The sequence below is a fragment of the Balaenoptera physalus genome (genome assembly GCF_965194825.1).
Source record: "Balaenoptera physalus genome assembly, chromosome: 1".
Lineage (NCBI taxonomy): Eukaryota > Metazoa > Chordata > Mammalia > Artiodactyla > Balaenopteridae > Balaenoptera > Balaenoptera physalus.
Window position 1 is genome coordinate 181,030,714 of NC_138882.1, and position 19,127 is coordinate 181,049,840.

General features: G+C 47.5%; 1 protein-coding gene across 17 annotated transcripts; it reads left to right on the forward strand.

Moving 5' to 3' along the window:
• Window positions 1-1,583: 1,583 nt before the first annotated feature.
• PLA2G2E (phospholipase A2 group IIE) lies at window positions 1,584-18,875 on the forward strand. 17 transcript variants are annotated; one of them, XR_014260501.1, is made up of 6 exons: window positions 1,584-9,146; window positions 13,736-13,816; window positions 14,555-14,696; window positions 14,935-15,041; window positions 16,886-18,273; window positions 18,597-18,875. XR_014260501.1 is itself a non-coding variant. In XM_082449526.1 (6 exons), the coding sequence occupies exons 3-6, from the start codon at window positions 13,777-13,779 to the stop codon at window positions 17,026-17,028; spliced, it is 432 nt and encodes a 143-aa protein (XP_082305652.1). In that variant the 5' UTR covers window positions 9,047-9,146; window positions 12,575-12,691; window positions 13,736-13,776; the 3' UTR covers window positions 17,029-18,875. The 17 variants fall into 17 exon arrangements, 12 of the variants coding, with proteins under 12 accessions (XP_082305655.1, XP_082305647.1, XP_082305649.1 ...); XR_014260502.1 differs by having other exon boundaries at window positions 18,635-18,875; XR_014260503.1 differs by having other exon boundaries at window positions 18,793-18,875.
• Window positions 18,876-19,127: the final 252 nt, after the last annotated feature.

The following is a 19,127-nucleotide window of genomic DNA, read 5'->3' on the forward strand; positions in this document are numbered from 1 at the left end:
GGGGTGGGGGGGCGGGAGGGTGGGGAGTGAGGAGAGGAGCCGGGGGGTGTGGCCTTCAGTCAAGGGACACACCCATACCCCTCCCCAGAGAGGGGCCCAGAGGAATAAACATCCTGACCTCACTCTCCTCCCTCCTCTGATTCTTCAGCTGGTCCTCCCTGGGGCCAAACCCAACAGGAAGCCACAGCTCAAGTGGACCTGTTGATGCAGCCACAGGGGTCAGCCTCCCAGGATGCAGGCAGGGCAGGAAACAGAACTGGAAGGACAAAGTAGTTTGGAGAGAACAACATTTGCTGTGTTTGCATTTTCCCGGCATTTTTAATTCCCTTGTGCCCAATACTTGCAATAGGTGTAAGAGAAAGTATACACTATGACTTAAATGAAAGGAAGGAGACTTTCTTAAATTAAAAATGATGAGGTCATGAGAAATGTTACATGTTTCTATGGGATGAATCTTTCAACCAAATGTTTTTCAAGAACAGAGAGCAAATCAGGCAACAAGAGAAGAGTGCAGTGGCCCTAAACAGAAACAGAGGCCTTCATCCTCTTTCCCCAAACTCTCTCCTCCCTTTTGGACCACATTCTCCTGGTTTTTCCTCATCTCACTGGCCACTCCTCCATCTCTACTGCAGACCTCTTCCTTGACTTGATCAGAGTTCCCCCAGGCTTGGCCCTGGACCCTGTACATGGAACTTGGGCACAATGGCTGGCACTCAAGCAACCATATTTAACCATGAGGTACTACACGTAGAATACCAGAGCAGCAAGACAGAGGATGCTAAACAGTCCTTGATGATTGTGGACTCACTTTTACACTCAAGACTGCCTACTTCCGAACTTCTTTTCTGTGAGAGAGAAGTAAACTTCCATCTTGTTTAAGCCACCATTATTTTGAGTTTTAATCATTCACAGTGAAACCTAATCCTGATACACCACCCCAAAACCAAAGCTGAAAATCCATTTCACATTCTGTTTTCCATTTCGCGTTCAGCCTCATTGTCCAGCACAGCCTATTAGAGGTTCTGCAGTGAGTACAAATGACATCAGAAAGATACTGCAATAACAAATTCCAACCATAAAGTGCCCCTCATTTGAATGTGAATCCTCTACCATTATCAAATTCCCAGGAAGAAAGTAAAATCTGAAAACTACCCTAATTCATTTATTCTAAAATGTACACTTGCCCCTCGCTTTAATGCATCCAGATTTAATGCAATTCAGATACATCTTAAAATCAATATCATTTTACAATTGTCTGACAGGATTCTCGACCTAGTTGTGTAAAAATCTTCCATTGGCCACTTCAGATACGAAGAACCAACATTAAAGCATACTAGATTAAAAAGGTTATTTTACCTTGCAAGCTAAAATCCAAGGCAATTATGGTTGAAAATTTATCCTCCCCAATTCTTCATTGGCTCAGTCTCAGCTAGAGGACACAAGATCTCATTTTTTCCTTTCATGTTTCTAGGCAGTCTCCCAATATCTCAGCCTTTCTCTGAAGGCAGTGGTTCTCCAACTGCAGTGAGCGTCAGGATTACCTGGAGGGCTTGTAAAAAAGAGTTCCAGGGCCCTATCCCTAGAGTTTCTGGTTTAGAAGGTCTGCGGTGGGGCCTGAGAATGTGCATTTCTAGCAAGTTCCCAGCTGATGCTGGTGCTGCTGGAAGCGACCACATTTTGAGAACCGCTATTCTAAGGAAATCTCACCCCTAAATTAACCTGCAGTCTTCCTTGATTTTGTTTTCCTTCTTCTACTGCTCCTGTTCAGACTAAAAACAAAAAACAAACAAGCAAAACCCCTGAGGCATACTTCTCAAATAGCTCTGGCTCCTTTTTTAATCTCCTGAGCAATTGGACTCCTAGAGACAGAGTATTACAAATGCAGGCCACTTTAATTGCCTTAACCCTCAAGTTGACAATAATTTAGTTGTATCACTTCTATACCTTACTACAAGTAGATGGCATGTTATGTTTATAGTAAAAGTATCCATTCCTTTTTAATTTTTTTTCTCTGTTATAAAATCTACCACCTTTCCATGGGTGGATCTAAAATTTGACCATGGCCTGACTTCTGTCATTGATAAATTCAGAGCTAACTTGAGACTTTGTGTGGGATTGACCACATTGGACAAGCCATCTAAATCCAAGGCTGATCCCTCTACAGCAGGGTTTTCAACCTCAGCACTATTGACATTTGGGGCTGGGTAGTTCTCTGTTGTGGGGTCTGTCCTGGGCATTGTAGGCTGTTTAACAGCATCCCTGGCCTGTACCAACTGGATCCCAGTAGCATCCTCCCAGTTGCAACAACCAAATACCTCTCCAGACATTGCCACATGTCCCCTGGAGGCCAAATCACCCTTGGTTGAGAACGGTCCTCTACAGTTTAGTGCCTTGGCTCTGAGGCCATGCAAAACAACGTAAAGGGAAAGGAATTTGGGCGATCCATCTATACCGACCACATAAGCCTTTAATGCTAAAAGCTAAAGCCTTCATGCTCTAGAGCAGCACTGCTCAAAATGTAACGTGTCTGAAAATCTCCCAGGGAATCTTGTTAAAATGCAGATTCTAGTTTCCGGCCTTACATTTAGGGCCACTATGGAAAACAGTATGGAGGTTCCTCAAAAAACTAAAAACAGAACTACCATATGATCCAGCAATCCCACTCCTGGGTATAAATCTGAAGAAAACAAAAACACTAATTCAAAAAGATACATACACCCCAATGTTCATAGCAACGTTATTTACAATAGCCAAGATATGGAAGCCACCTAAGTGTCTATCAACAGAGGAATGGATAAAGAAGATGGGAGCTATATATACACACAATGGAGATACACACACACACACACACACACACACACACACACACACACACACACACACGAGTATACTACTCAGCCATAAGAAAGAATGAAAATTTTGCCATTTGCAGCAACATGGATGGACTTAGAGGGCATTATGCTAACTGAAATAAGTCAGACAAAGACAAATACTGTATGATATCACTCATATGTGGAATCTAAAAAATAAAACAAACTAGTGAATATAACAAAAAAGAAACAGACTCACAGATAAAGAAAACAAACTTGTGGTTACTAGTCGTGACAGGTACAAACTACTATGCATAAAATAAATAAGCTACAAGGATATATTGTACAGCACAGGGAATATAGCCAATATTTTATAATAACTTAAATGGAGTATAATCTATAAAAATATTGAATCACTATGTTGTACACCTGAAACTCATAAAGTATTGTAAATCAACTATACTTCAATTTCAAAAATAATTAATTTTTTAAAATGCAGATCCTGATTCAGCAGGTCTGGAATGGGACCTACCTGGGTACTCAAAGTCAAGTCCAACTCAGACTAAGTGAATCAGAATCTGACTTTTCAGAAAACCCCAGGGGATTCATATGCACACTAAGGTTGAGAAGCACTATCCTGAAAAAACACACACGAATTTAGCTGAAGCTAAAGTCCTGGTCTGCAAACCTGGCTGAAGAAACACAGGAAATGCAGCAGATCATCGTTCTGCCCCCAGTGTCTGCAGGACGTGCCTACAGGAAGCCTCGTTCCCCCATCATGAATCCTTGCCTCAGCTGTGCACACTGCCCGAAGCTCCCACAGCCCTCCGGCATCTGCTAAAGACCTCTGCTATCTCAGGTACCTGTGCTAAGGCAGGCTCCTAGTTCAAGGTCAAGGTGAAGTTGCTTGGCCCACACTTTTGCTAAGTCCTTCCCCATGAACCTGCCCATATTTGCTTAAGAATGTCACCTGAAGCTTCACCTATATGGAAACAGCAGCTTGCATCAAATGCCACCTGTATTGTGCTTCCCTAGTTCTAGTCCCTATTTATTTCTTACGTTCCTAACAGACATCAGATGTGGGTTTTGGAGGAAGGTCATTAAATAATATTTTTCCCTTCCCATGTAGGTAGCTTTCGTAGTGAACTTTAAATTCTGTCTCTTATTAACCCAGATGCAGAAGAACATCTTATCTCACCTGACTCAATTTTTTTTAACATTTTGAAACATTTTAACACAAATACTGTAGAATTTTATCTCTAAGTTTATGGCTCCTATGCCACGTATTTCTTTCTACTGGATCAAAGTTATTTCTTCACCTGCTTATCTCCCCTTTGGGACAACAGACCTGCAGGATGGGCTACATATCTGGTTTGTTCTTGACCAGGACATAACCTTACTCATAAGAGATGTTCAATCAACATTTATATAATGAATGGTCACGACTATTTTGCTCCTTAGGCCATTGTATTATAAATTAAGTAATTAATTCAACTCCTTCTAGACGTGGCATAGAGCCTAGTTCTGTGGGGTAGCCCTCCCTGATCGGACCCACTCCCTCATATCGGAACTCTGAAACTGTCTTGCAGATCTTATGCCATGTTGACGAACTCACTGATAGATTTCTTTTTCCTTGTCTAGTTCTGGCCTTTTGTTAATGTTTGAAGACACTTAGTTGCTTTCATCTGTTCTCGGATCACCTTTGTTCTGTTATCTCAGCAGCTAAGGACTTGATGGACAAATTATTTCAGATCTTGATCTGAAGATGTTCTGTGTCTAACATCAAAGTATAACAAGGTGACCCTGGGTGGGAAAAGACTTGAACCTGTTTTAACCCTTGGTGAGGAACAATGCGAAAGGGATGGGCCTGAGCTTGGCTATTAGTATTTCACACATGGTGTCACTTAACACGGAGCAGCGTAGACTTGGGAGATGAGATGATGGGGATGGTGATAGGTGGCTGATGATAATAAGGAGGAAGAGGGGGAGTCATCAGTACGATCTCTTCCATGACACTCAAGTACGTGAAATGTCACAATGCTTTAACTTTTCAAATCAAGTCAATTTAGTTCACCTGACCCAGGTTGGTGGGCAATTTAAGTCATGTTTTGGAGGAATCTCTTCCCCCTCCCTTGAAGTTGTACCATAGTCTTCAGGATTTACCCAGCCCAGGACACTTGGGAAAGGGTCTTGGTACACCATGGCTGCACTTCCTGGTGGTCACCTGGCCCATTTGAAAAGCTGAGGCTATTCTCTTTCCAAGCCATGGTTGAGCCCATGGATCTTTGTTGAGGTTTCCAACCTCTGCACCTGGTGTTCAGCCTCACCTCCATGTACCACCCAGATACCCATCCTGGGGTCTCCTGAGTACAAGTAGGACCAGATTTCTGCTACCCATAGAAACCTTCTGGGTTAGTCTTGATCCTTCTCAGTTTCAAATGACAGAACCCAAGTCAAACTAGCCTAAGTCACAAAGAGAATCTGTTGGTCTACCTAACTTGAAGGTTCAGAGTAGAAATCAAACGATGTTAGATCCAAGAATCTCAACATCTCTCTCTGTCTCTCTGTCTATCTCTCTGCCTGCCTCCACCAGCACAGTGGCTTCATTCTATAGGAAGCTTCTCCCATGTAGTCAAGAAACATGGTCACCGACAGCTCCAGGCTTGCATGGTCTTTATAGCTCAAGGCCCCAGAGAAAGGGGAGACCCATAAATCAAATCTAAGGAAAGATTCTGATTGGTCCATTTTAGGTGCCTATTCCTGGAAATACCCCTGTAGCCAGGAGAAACAACCTGTGCTTGGACATCTTGGGTCACAAGTCTACCCTAGTGGTGGAAAATGCAGGGCACCATGATGAATAATTGTACATGATCACATAGAATGGAGGGGAGAGATGGTTTTCGAAGTAAAAAGTGGTTATTACCAACAAAATGGAGAGGAGAGGTTAAAACAAACCTTCCCCACCACACACACACACACACACACACACACACACACACACATGCACTCACATAAACACATACACACACATAGAATGTCTAGTGGTTGGGCATCCCATCTCCCCACCCCCAGTCCCCACTACACTCCTAGCAAAAAAAAAAAAATCAGAGGACTTCTATTTCAAAAAGTTGTCTAAGAATAATTAGGGTAACTAATGTGGCCTTTCATGCCCAAAATAAAAGAGCTCCCCGTGATGCCATAAAGGCGGCTCCCTGCCCATCCATCTGAAAGCACTGGATGACAGGCCCCACCCACATGCATGGAGATGTTTATTGTCTTGTTTATAAATATCAGCAGACCATCAAGGACCACCAGAAATGTAAAGAAACATTACAAAATGAAGGAGGCCAACATAAACAAGGTGAGGGGGATGACCCAGTAGAAATAGAGATAATTCAGAGAACAGAAGATATATTTTTTAAATCTCTAATTGTTACCCTCAGAAAGATGCAAGAAAATAATGCATTCATAAAGCACCAGAAAGTTATGTTAAAACAGTAAGTGGAAAACAAGAAAGAAGTTTTAAAAAAAGATATGATTGCTGGAATTTTTAAAATCAAAGAAGGGTTGGAAGAAAAAGTCAAAGTAAGTCTTAGAAAGTAGAACCAAAAGACTATAAAAGAAAAAAATAAAACAGAAAAGAGACTCAGAGAATCAATCCAAGAAGTCTAACAATCATCTTACAGGAAATCCAAAAAGATAAAACAGAGCAAAAGGAATTCTCAAAGAAACATGAGGATCCCCCAGAGCTGAAGAATAACAGTCCTCAGATTGAATGACCTCACTTGAGTGCTTAGAAAATCAGATGGGGAAAACACTCATGCCTAGCCACATCGCTGTAAAATTTTAGAACACTAAAGATGAACAAGGGATCTTATAGCTTCTGAGAAAGAGGGGGAAATAAACAGGTTATCTACAAAGGAATAAGAATTTGGCAAAGGGCTGGATTTGGTCCATGGGCCATAATTGCCAACTGCTGGGATAGAGTTCTACATCCAGAGAAACTGTGAGGTAACCATGATATTTGGGGACATGGAAGGATTTAGAAGTTGCTTCTTTTTCCTAGAAAATTATCTGAGGATGCATGCCAACAAAATAAGAATGTAAGTTAAGGTGAAGACGTAAAGCCCAAAAAACAGTGCATCAAACTCACAAAGATAATAATAGGAAGTCCCAGGATGAATGACAGCTGTACCTGATGGAAGTCTATGCCAGTCTGAGTCTCCTTCTAATTTAGAAGGGATATCCTGACAGGCTCCTGGACCCTAAGGAACTTCACTGAAGTTGAGATGCTGTATATTCAGTATCCTGTCATTCGGGTGTGTCAACTACTCAAATCAAACATGATCTGAGTGGGATACCAGCCCATTTCATTTCTGGTGACTCCAAAGTAGATGTGCCCATGCTCTGAGATCTCACCACCTCACCCACCAACTATTGCCAGGGTGACCCCCACTCATTTTGCTCCTGATGATTGCCTGCTGCCTCCTGGCTGTGCCACCCTGGGCATCCCTCAACCCCACTGAAATAATTTCACCTGTTTCATTCCTCTCTCTTGTGAAAGGAAAATCAAAATGGAGTTGGTACTGGTAAGAGAGCTCTCTAAAATGGAACAGGGAGGGAGGCCATTGAGGAAGGATGACCTAGGTACATCTCAGCCTGGATGGAATCTGACCTTTTGACTGCTTATTATCCTAACAGAGGCATCCAGAACATCTGGCAAAAACTCAAGATACTGATTGGACCTTACCCTAAAACAACCCACGATAGCCATCCCTTAAGGACAAATATTTCCTTTCTTGTATCAGAGTACAGCTTCATGGCTTTTGCCTTTATAAGCCCCTGACTCTTTCTCTTCCCCAGAACACTCTTTCCATTTTACCGGAATCTGTGTCTCCTGACTTGCAATTCTATTCTTTTGTTTTTTTTAGTTTACTTTTGGCTGCGTTGGGTCTTTGTTGCTGTGTGCGAGCTTTCTCTAGTTGCAGCGAGGTGGGGCTACTCTTTGCTGCGGTGTGCGGGCTTCTCATTGCAGTGGCTTCTCTCGTTGCAGAGCACAGGCTCTAGGCGCACGGGCTTTAGTAGTTGTGGCACGAAGGTTCAGTAGTTGTGGCTTGCGGGCTCTAGAGCGGAGGCTCAGTAGTTGTGGCCCACGGCCTTAGTTGCTCCGCGGCATGTGGGATCTTCCCAGACCAGGGCTTGAACCCGTGTCCCCTGCATTGGCCGGAGGATTCTTAACCACTGCGCCACCAGGGAAGCCCTAACTTGCAGTTCTTAAGACCCCAAATAAACTCTTTTCTTATTTGCAGCCTTCTGTGGTTTTCTGGTTGATACTCCATGTTAAGACAATGAGCTCTGACTTTCCACATGCCATGAACCAGCATATGAATTCGCCAACCCAGGCGACATTAGACTCACAGAGCTGCCCAGATTAGCACAGTGAATTACAGAACCTTGGGCTAGGGCATCCATAGTAATAAGTTCAACCTGACACAACATTCTACTCTTGGTGGAGGAGCCTCAACATCTTTTCTCACAATTTCTCTCCAGATTTTTTTATAATACGAATTAGCAAATTCTTTCGAGTCTTTCTGGGATTAACGCTTCTATTTCTTACTCTAGAAATTCTAAACTAGAGCTTGCTGTTTAGTCACGCATGCATTTGCTCACTTAAGTGCCTACCTTGTGCCAGGCATTGTTCTAGGCACTAGAGGAAGAACAGTGTTCAAGACAAAGTGTCTGCCCTCAAGGAACTCACATTCTATTAGGGGAGAACGGAAGAAATAAACAAATCTGACATATAATATGTTGCGTGGTTCTGTGTATGATAAATATCTCCCTCTTTAATTAACCAAATGCTGTCAAAACAATCATCCCATCATGAGGTCTTTCTATTCCTCATCCCTCTTAAATTGCTGTATGTCAGCAAGCACCCAGCACGCCAAGCTTTGCCCTTGTGAGCAGGTGGCTGTTTAATGACTATGGGTACCATGGGCAGCCGGCGTGCGAAAATCATGGCCCCGTCTGTGCCCATTAACCTATCCCAGGGCCTATTGCTTACAACCTTCTTTCTGGTGCCAATTTCTAGATGAAATAAAGGCTTTTGTTTGCAAGCACATTGAACTGTTACAGAAACCTACTCTGGTTAACCAAAGCCAAAAAGGAATTTGGTGAAAGGAAACTGGATGACTCATGCACTAGAAGAGCTCAGGGCGGAGTCAAGATGGCAGACTAGGAGGACGTGGAGTTCGCATCTCTGCACAGCTAGGGCACCTACCAGGCACCGGTGGGGGACCACGGACACCGAAGGGGTCAGGAGGAACCCCCAGCGACCTGGTAGGATGTGAGCGTGGTGGGGAGGGAGGGGGGAGGAGAAGTGGAGGCAGGAGAGGACTGGCGCCCCTCAGGGGCGGTGGGGGGAGGGGAAGGCATCTCGGGCCCGAAGTGGGAAACTGGGAGGGCAGAGGATCAAAAGGGAGCGTGGCCAGGTTTCCCCTGCCCACTTGGGCCCCAGGGAGCCTGATGAGATCCCGGGCTTGATCCTCTGCCCACCAAGTCCCCCTCCAGCCGCGCGGGTCCTGAGGGAGTGGGAGGGAGGGAAGGGGGAGCAAAAGTAAAGGCTGGACCTCCAGGATCGGCACCCCTGAGGGGCGGCTGGGGGAGGGGAGGAGTTCCTACACCCAGCGGGACCCACCCACGGTTAGGGGTCCAGCGGGGACGGGGAGACCCTGGGGGGGACCGTGCGGGGGTGGGGCGGGTGGAGGAACGGAAGGGAAGGTGGCCAGCGCTTTCCCTGTGCACTTGGGCACCGGGGAGCCTGTTGGGACCTAATCCTCTGCCCTGAGAGCCTCCCTCCTGCCGTGCAGAGCCCAAGCCCCGCCCCTACACCCCCACCCACCCAGGGCCCACCTCTACACTGGGAGACCGCCTCCAACTCGCTGAGCCTAAACTCCACCCACACCCCCTCTCCCAGGGCCTTAGCTCCCAACTCCGGAACGTCACACTCCGGAGGCCCTGCTTTGGAGGTGCGGCCCCTCCCCTTCCACACAGGTCCTAAGCAGGGCCCCGCCCCACGCCTGAATGTCACCCCCCCCACCAGCCTAGGTCCCGCCCCACCCTAAACCCCACCCCTGCCTAAGTTCCACCCCTGCCTAAACTCCACCCCCCATGGCCAAGGCTTTTTTTTTTTTTTTTTTCTGTTGTGGTTTTATTTTACCTTATTGCAGTTGTTTCAATTACATTTTTATCTTTCTAATTTTATTTTGTTTTTTATTCTTTGTTATTGTATTGCTCTTTTTTTTTTTTTTTTTTTTTTGCCATGCCACATGGCTCGTGGGATCTTGGTCCCCAGGCCAGAGGTCAGGCCCAAGCTCCTGTGGTGGGAGCTCCAAGTCCAAACCACTGGACTAACAGAGAACCTCAGACCCCAGGGAATATTAATCAGAATGAGGCCTCCCAGACGTCCTCATCTCAGCACCAAGACCCAGCTCTATCCAACGGCCTGCGAACTCCAGTGCTGGACGCCTCAGGCCAAACAACCAGTAAGACAGGAATACAGCTGCACCCATCAAAAAAAAAGAAAAGAAACAACAAAAAAATATGTTACAGATAAAGGAGCAAGGTAAAAACCTACAAGACCAAATAAATGAACATGAAATAGGCAACCTACCTGAAAAAGAATTCTGAGTAATGATAGTAAAGATGATCCAAAATCTCGGAAACAGAATGGAGAAAATAAAAGAAACATTCAACAAGGATCTAGAAGAACTAAAGAGCAAATAAACAGTGATGAACAACACAATAACTGAAATTAAAAATACTCTAGAAGGAATCAATAGCAGAATAACTGAGGCAGAAAAACGGATAAGTGAGCTGGAAGAGAAAGTGGTAGAAATAACTGCCAGGGAGCAGAATTAAGAAAAAAGAATGAAAAGAATTGGGCTTCCATGGTGGCGCAGTGGTTGAGAATCTGCCTGCCAATGCAGGGGACATGGGTTCGAGCCCTGGTCTGGGAGGATCCCGTGTGCCGCGGAGCAACTAGGCCCGTGAGCCACAGCTACTGAGCCTGTGTGTCTGGAGCCTCTGCTCCGCAACAAGAGAGGCCACGATAGTGAGAGACCTGCACACCGCGATGAAGAGTGGCCCCCACTTGCCGCAACTAGAGAAAGCCCTCGCACAGAAACAAAGACCCAACACAGCCATAAATAAATAAATAAATAAATAAATAAATAAATAAAAGAATTGAGGACAGTCTCAGAGACCTCTGGGACAACATTAAACGCACCAACATTCAAATTATAGGGGTCCCAGAAGAAGAAGAGAAAAGAAAGTGTCTGAGAAAATATTTGCAGAGATTATAGTCAAAAACTTCCCTAACATGGGAAAGGAAATAGTCAATCAAGTCCAGGAAGTGCAGAGAGTCCCATATAGGATAAATCCTAAGAGAAACACGCCAAGACACGTATTAATCAAACTATCAAAAATTAAATACACAGAAAAAATATTAAAAGCAGCAAGGGAAAAACAACAAATAAAATACAAGGGAATCCCCAGAAGGCTAACAGCTGATCTTTCAGCAGAAACTCTGCAAGCCAAAAGGGAGTGGCAGGACATATTTAAAGTGATGAAAAGGAAAAACCTACAACCAAGATTACTCTACCCAGCAAGGATCTCATTCAGATTCGATGGAGAAATCAAAAGCTTTACAAAGCTACGAGAATTCAGCACCACCAAACCAGCTTTACAACAAATGCTAAAGGAACTTCTCTAAGTGGGAAACACAAGAGAAGAAAAAGACCCACAAAAACAAACCCAAATCGATCAAGAAAATGGTAATAGGAATATACATATCAATAACCACCTTGAATGTAAATGGATTAAATGCTCCAACCAAAAGACACAGACTGGCTGAATGGATACAAAAACAAGACCCTTATATATGCTGTCTACAAGAGACCCACTTCAGACCTAGGGACACATACAGACTGAAAGTGAGGGGATGGAAAAAGATATTCCATGCAAATGGAAATCAAAAGAAAGCTGGAGTAGCAATACTCATATCAGATAAAATAGACTTTAAAATAAAGAATGTTACAAGAGACAAGGAAAGACACTGTATAATGATCAAGGGATCAATCCAAGAAGAAAACATAACAATTATAAATATTTATGCACCCACCATAGGAGCACCTCAATACATAAGGTAAATGCTAACAGCCATAAAAGGAGAAATCGACAGTAACACAATAATAGAGAGAGACTTTAACACCTCACTTACACCAATAGACAGATTATCCTGCTTTGGGTAGTATAGTCATTTCCACAATGTTGATTCTTCCAATTCAAGAACATGGTATACCTCTCCATCTGTTTGTATCATCTTTGATTTCTTTCATCAGTGTCTTATAGTTTTTTGCATACAGGTCTTTTGTCTCCTTAGGTAGGTTTATTCCTAGATATTTTATTCTTTCTGTTGCAATGGTAAATGGGAGTGTTTCCTTAATTTCCCTTTCAGATTTTTCATCATTAGTGTATAGGAATGCAAGCAATTTCTGTGCATTAATTTTGTATCCTGCTACTTTACCAAATTCATTGATTAGCTCTAGTAGTTTTCTGGTAGCATCTTTAGGATTCTCTATGTATAGTATCATGTCATCTGCAAACAGTGACAGCTTTACTTCTTCTTTTCCGATTTGGATTCTTTTTATTTCTTTTTCTTCTCTGATTGCTGTGGCTAACACTTCCAAAACTACGTTGAATAATAGTGGTGAGAGTGGACAACCTTGTCTTGTTCCTGATCTTAGTGGAAATGGTTTCAGTTTTTCACCATTGAGAACGATGTTGGCTGTGGGTTTGTCATATCTGGCCTTTATTATGTTGAGGTAAGTTCCCTCTATGCGTGCTTTCTGGAGGGTTTTTATCATAAATGGGTCTTGCATTTTGTGGGACCTCAACATTTCTGATCACGACAGAGCTGGTTCCTCTCCTCCATCCCACGAACATCCAGCCAAGCTTTGAAGTCCGACCTCAATGTTCTGACCCGACGATGGGGACAGCAGCTCTCTCTGGGGGCCAAGTTGGACCAGGAGGCTACTGTCTCCCCGACCCAGGCCCTAAGATGACATCAAAAGGATGGAAGTTTCCAGCTCATGCTGGAATGTGGGTTTTCCAGCTGAGTCAGATGGAGCCTGTTTCTATGGCAGCCACGCTCCACCACTGCTCAAGGGTTTGGGGAGACAGAATTCTTAGCTGGGAGTATTTTCGCTACCTGTCAAACAAGCAGGAGCCTGCCCAGGAAAGAACAGTAAAGAAAAACCCCTAAGCCCAGCTGGCTGAGCGCCCAGCCTTTGGATTCTACGTTCTTGGACAAATGGCCCCCTGCTATGTAGTCAAGTTGCCATCACCACTCTCCATCTGGGTAACACAGGGGCTGGTTGAGGGGCAGGGAGGGGAGTCGGGGCCATGCTGAAGTAGCTAGCATCACGGAAACAGGACAGACTTGCCCTTGGTGCTCCCTGGCGAAGGGAGCTGAGCACTGAAGTTTCTCAGCCTCTCTAGTCTGCATCAGTAAAATGGGAATGAGAAAAAGACACCAAGAATGAAGAGCACCTAGCACAGCCCAGACATATAGCTCCTCGGTGGGACCAAGCACGGTGATTTGGGGAAAGGGGGAGGGGAGGGGAAGGGCGGTGAGAAGAAAGCCCACAGATCGACCCCACCTTCCCCAAACTGCCTGGAAGCAGAGCCCACAGGCCCCAGGCTGGACCCTCCCCTGGAGACTTGGCCACAGTGTCAGACCAGGAAGTATCATTACGTCACTGGGCATTCAGGGGTTAATGATGGGGAGTGGACAGGACCCGGGTATTTAACTAATGCGGAGACGCCTTGAGATCAGAGGCACCCCTGCTGACTTCCTTCTCCTGCAGCCCAGCTTCTCTACTCCCTGCACCCCTCCCCTCCCCCCAGAATGAAGCTTCCCCCTCTTCAGACCTTACTTTGCCTCATGGGTAAGTAACCTTCCTGCCTTTACCCCTCCCCTGCCCCAGCTAGGAATCCCCAACTCCCTGGAGGCCCCTGAGCTGGGCCCTGAGGAGGGTGTGATTGGACATCCTGAGGAGGCCAGTTCTTCCTGAGCCATCGCTCGTCAGTGGAGTGGGGGAGAGGGGAAGACTGCAGCCTGGATGGCCCGGTGGGGCGGGGGAGAGGGGCTGGCAGGGATCCCAGACAGCACACGAGCTCCTGCCACCCACGCTCCATCCCCCACCTAAGTTTCCATTTTGGGCTCTAACCTGCCCCGGTCAGCAGCCCCCCATTGCTGCATCATCAGGACCTAGAGGAATTTGGGGAAGTCCAGGTGGTTAGGAAGCTTATCCAGTGACATCTGATGGGACTTGACAGGGACAGAGTTCCTGCGGGGATGGGGCTGACACCTGGGGAGGTGATCAGGAAGGGTTGGGACCCGGGAGGATGAGTGGGGGTGTATTCTGGGAGATGGTGGAAGGAGAGCAGGATGGGGGTCACGTGTGCTGACACGACGCGGGTGAGGACTAGGGGATCAAGGTGCGATGATGTCATGGGGATATTATTACTGCTTAGCATTGTTATTATTGGGAATGAGGTGCTTAGGGAGGTGAGGTTACCTAGACAATCAGATGTCTGGACTCAGATTTGGGGGCACATCAGGGGCAGCTGCCTGCAGACGGTGGGGCCCTGAGGGATCTGACCTCCTCCACCCTCCCTCCCAGCAGTGGCCCTCACTGTCGGGAACCTGGTCCAGTTCGGGGTGATGATTGAGAGAATGAAGGGGAAGCCTGCGCTGCAGTACAATGACTATGGCTGCTACTGTGGTGTCGGCGGCTCGCACCGGCCAGTGGACCAGACAGACCGGTGAGCAGGCGGCCCAGCAGGTGGACCACCTCGCTGGAGGATGGAGAGGCTGGGGGGGCATCCTGGAGGGTGGAGGAGCTGGGGGAAGCATCCTGGGAGGAGGGAGGGGCTGGGGGCACCTAGAAAGTTGGGGCCGACCTCCACTTTGAGCCCCTTTGGGCACTGAGCCCCCCAGGCAGCTCCTGGTCCTGCCCAGCCTGGCTCACAGGCCCCTCCAAGCCAACCGTGACCCTTACAGGTGCTGCCACGCCCATGACTGCTGCTACGGGAGTCTGGAAAAGCTGGGCTGTGAACCCAAATTGGAAAGGTATCTTTTCTCTGCCAGCAGACCCAGCATCTTCTGTGGTAAGTGAGCAGCCCTAGACTCGCCCAGACACCAGGATGGGGGAGAGCTTCAGCTAGGAACCCTCTCCTGTTGGAGACCCTTGAGCCTGGTCACCTGGGCTGGGGCGGGGGGTGGGATCTTCCATCATCACGGAAGTGGGGAGAGACCTGTCCATCTACCCAGATGCTCCTGCGGCACCCAGTCTAGAGAGCACGTGACCCATCAGCTCCTGCCCTGACCCCAGGCACTTTCCCCAGCCAGAGCCCTCCCAGCTCCAGCCTCTGGGGAGAGGAGCAAAGTGGGTAGAGCTGAGCCGGGCCCCAGAGCAGCTGTACCCACACAGCCCTCCCCAGGGCCTGGGTGGCAGCTAGAGGCAAGGTTCCCAGGACAGAGCCTTGAGGGCAGAGCCCCAGACAGGGAGAGCTGGAGCTTGGATTTGGGACAGCAGACCCTGCTCCCAAAGGCTGACTGCACCGGTGCTCATCTTTGCCAGGCCCAGTGCCCACTTGGACCAATTAGCTTTCCTCTGGTCCCCGGCCTGGGGAAGCAGCCTGCCCCGAGTCAGAGTGCGGAGGGCTCCACGCAGCCCAGCCCCGTGGAGGGAGCTCAGATCAGAGAACCAAACCTTCTTCCTGCTGCAAAGCCAGGAGCAGCCTGGAAGGAGGGCAGGCCCAGGGTGGGGCACAGCAGGAGGGTCTAGGAGGGTCAAAGAAGACTCAGCTCAGATCTCTAAGGTCTGCCCTGGGGGAGGGGCAGAACAAGGACCAGAACCACGGGAGGCAGATTCGGCTCAGAGGTTCCTGTTCCCAGTAAGGCAGCTTTGACAGGTAGTAAGCGCCCCATCCCCGGGGGTTCAGGCAAGGCTAGGAAGCCACCTGTTAGGGACGGCACTAAGAGGATGAGTGAGGGGAGGGGTTAGGTGAAGAGGGACACAGGGTCAGGGAGTCACCTACCTACTGTATGACTTTGGGCAAGTGACATAACCCCTCAAAAGCCTCTACTTACTCATCTATAAAATGGAGACAATCACTCACTTCCCTGGCTTAGTCCAGCTTCTGGTAAGAACCCCACAAAGGAGCTGACGTGGCTGTTAAGTCCCTTCCAACTCTGATTTCTGCTGAAAGAGCAGGTGACAGCAGAACCCGGATGGGAAATGAGGCTGACCTTTGCGAAGGACAGTGAGGAACCTGGACATTTCTGAGCTGGGGGATGTCTCCGTGGGGACAAAAAGGAGCCAGAGCCACTCAGGGCAGACAGAGGCAGTGGAGGGAAGAGGAGGCTTTGGGGCCCCTGGTGCCTGCAGAGCTGACGCCAGCTCTGCTCCCCAGGCAGGGTGTGGCCACGTGTGGAGGGGGAGCCCTAAAGCTAATGCTAGGAAAATAGGCTCCGTCCGCTCTGAGGGAGAAAGGCACGGCCGAGCAGGCCTCAGTTTCAGTCCCTCTGGGGCACACCATCTGGGGTTGAGCTGCTGTAAACTTCCCAGCTTTCCTCTCTGGTTGATGGCTGCCTCACTATCAGTAACGCATTACATGGGAGAAGGAGTTGCCTGGAAATGCACTCTCCCTGGGCTGAGGCGGACGACAGTTAGTGAACCAGATGGTCTCCCCATGGGGGAAAGGGCTAAGGGCAGTGGAGTGGGCTTGGGAAAGAACAGGAGAACAAACTCCCAGGCTTCCCAGCATCCTGGGCCCCAGCAGGCCCTCCAGTACTCTGCCCTTTCTCTCACCCATCCCTGGAACATCCCCCATAAGAATGGGCTTCCAGCAGAATGGGGCTGAGAACAGGGACCCCAGAGCAGTCCCCTGCATGTCTGAGAGTGGCAGGACCGAGGCGCCCAGGCCCTGACTCACCTCATCCCATCCAGCCGGCAGAACCGCCTGCCAACAACAGACCTGCGAGTGTGACAAGAGGGCTGCTCTCTGCTTTCGCGACAACCTGGGCACCTACAACCGCACATATGCCCATTACCCCAACAAGCTGTGCACCGGACCTACCCCACCCTGCTAAGGCTGTGCTCCGCTTCTTCCCTGCGGCCCCCTGCCCTCCAGCTGTTGGAGCCCCAGCCCTCCGGAACGTTGGCACCAAAGTCCCTGCCTCTGGAAAATTCCTTTCCTGCAAACCCATCCCTCCCCGAGAGCTCCCAGACGAGGAAGAGCCATGCCTGGGGGCCCTTTAGCACCCAGAAGATTCTATAACCCACCCCCTGGGATCTCAGTTCCCTCTTCTGAATATGTGAATGATATTTTCCCATAATTCTAATACTGATCCTCAGATTCTATCATTGTAGGGCTTAATTAGTCTACACTTTTCATTCATTCATTCGTTTTTTTGAGCACCCACCCCGTGCCAACAATGTGCTAAGCACTGGGACACAGCGTGGGTCTGACATGGGTGGCCCCTGTGCACAGTTCTGACATTCTGTCCTTTTAATTTCCCATTACAGTGAGTTTTTGTGATTCTCTTTTTCTAACATTTCACCATCTTATCCAAGATAATAATGGCAATCTCTAGAAGGAAGGTTTCTGGCCATATGGCATAATGTGAGAAGCACACAAAATACCAACCTAAAAATATTGTCCCCACCATGTCATCAGGCTTCTAATCCCTCCCATCAGAAGACTGGCTCAAAGTGAAAAGAAGCTCTCAAATCACCTTTTTCGAAGCCCTCCCTTGACAGATGGGCATCCGGGGCTCAGAGAGGGAAAGTTCTACCTGAAGGGGTGTCCTCACTCCCATGCCAGTGTGCCTTCGTTTCTTCACGAGTGAGTATCAGTCACTGACACTCTACCCCTCTGGTTGTCATCTTGGACAGCCTAGGGTGCCCAGGGAAGGTCAGCTGTGAGGATGCCCAGGCCAGGTCAGGCTCCTGATACAGGGAGGGGAAGAGGAAAGGTTTCAACATTCCAACACCCTAGGGCCAACTCTGGAGCCAATTGAAAGCACCAAAGGATTCCCATCAAATGGAATGCAGCCTATCTGGGAAGCAATGAACTTCAGCAGATTCTACTCCTAAATAGAGATATGATATCTCCTCTATCTATAACATGCTGATAAAATCTTCCGGTATTGGGATGAGCCTATTTAATGAGATAAAGCATGTAAAAAAGCATTGCACAGGCAACACTCACAGCGGCCAGGTAATAAACATCCACTCCCTTTGTCCATTTCATGGCACGTGTGCAACTTTCAGGACTTTGAGGGCAGGAAAGAGCCTGAAGCCATCAAAAGGATGATCATCACAAATTTTAAAAGGTGAAGAAGTTCTGTGCTAGCAAAACAAACACAAACAAACAAACACACAGAACGAGAGGGGCAGATGTGCGTGCTTTGTTGCTGTGACTTGACTCAAATCCTCGGTGAAGAATCACGGGGAGACCAGGTCTTAAAGCACAGCGTGGGTGGATGGGGAAGAGAGCAACGTGTTTGTTGAGAAGAGTGGTCCTGAGGCGCCCTCTGGTGTCCATTTTGTTCAGGCTAATAGGTGGAAACAAATTTGACTTAAACCTGAATTTCCTTTCATCATGGGGGCAAAGTATGTTTCTGGGCTAGTGAAATCGGTCCCTTCGCATTTTCAGTAATCATATGCTGAGAAATAATCAATAAGTCCTTACAGACATCTTAGAATGATGGTACGACTGCATACACGAGAAACACAGGAAGAAGGAACTGACCTGGGGGAGATGGAGAGAGGTGGTGCTCTGGGCGTTATGGATTCAAGGCAGCGATGGAAGGAGTACCTTGTGATGTTACAGTTGCTTAACCATCTGACAGGGTGAAAATTGGAACTTAAGAACAAGCCCCGGTGCAGCCTGTTTTTCGAAGAATCAATAAATATTTGGTGAATGCATCAATGATTCTGTCTAAATCCTGTTTGTGTGTGTCTATAGTACACACGCTTGATTTCCAGCGCAGACTTGGTGGAAAAGGCTGAAAAAAGGAAAGGAGAACCCTGAACTTGACGTCGGAGCTTCCAGGTAGAGCCCTCTGCTCTGCCAGTCAGCAGCGGTGCATCTGTTCTAGACCTCGCCGCTCAGGGAGCTTATTAGAAATGCAGAATCTTGGACCGGACCCCAGACCCCCCGGTTAACAAGACCCCCAGGTGATTC

Excerpts from the sequence above, each read along its gene's own strand:
- PLA2G2E (XM_082449521.1), top strand. The coding sequence starts at position 8,996 with ATGACTCATGCACTAGAAGAGCTCAGGGCGGAGTCAAGATGGCAGACT. Across the intron at positions 9,147-13,735 it reads GAGGAACCCCCAGCGACCTG|CCCAGCTTCTCTACTCCCTG; the intron begins GTAGGATGTGAG and ends CTTCTCCTGCAG. Across the intron at positions 15,042-16,885 it reads CAGACCCAGCATCTTCTGTG|CCGGCAGAACCGCCTGCCAA; the intron begins GTAAGTGAGCAG and ends CATCCCATCCAG.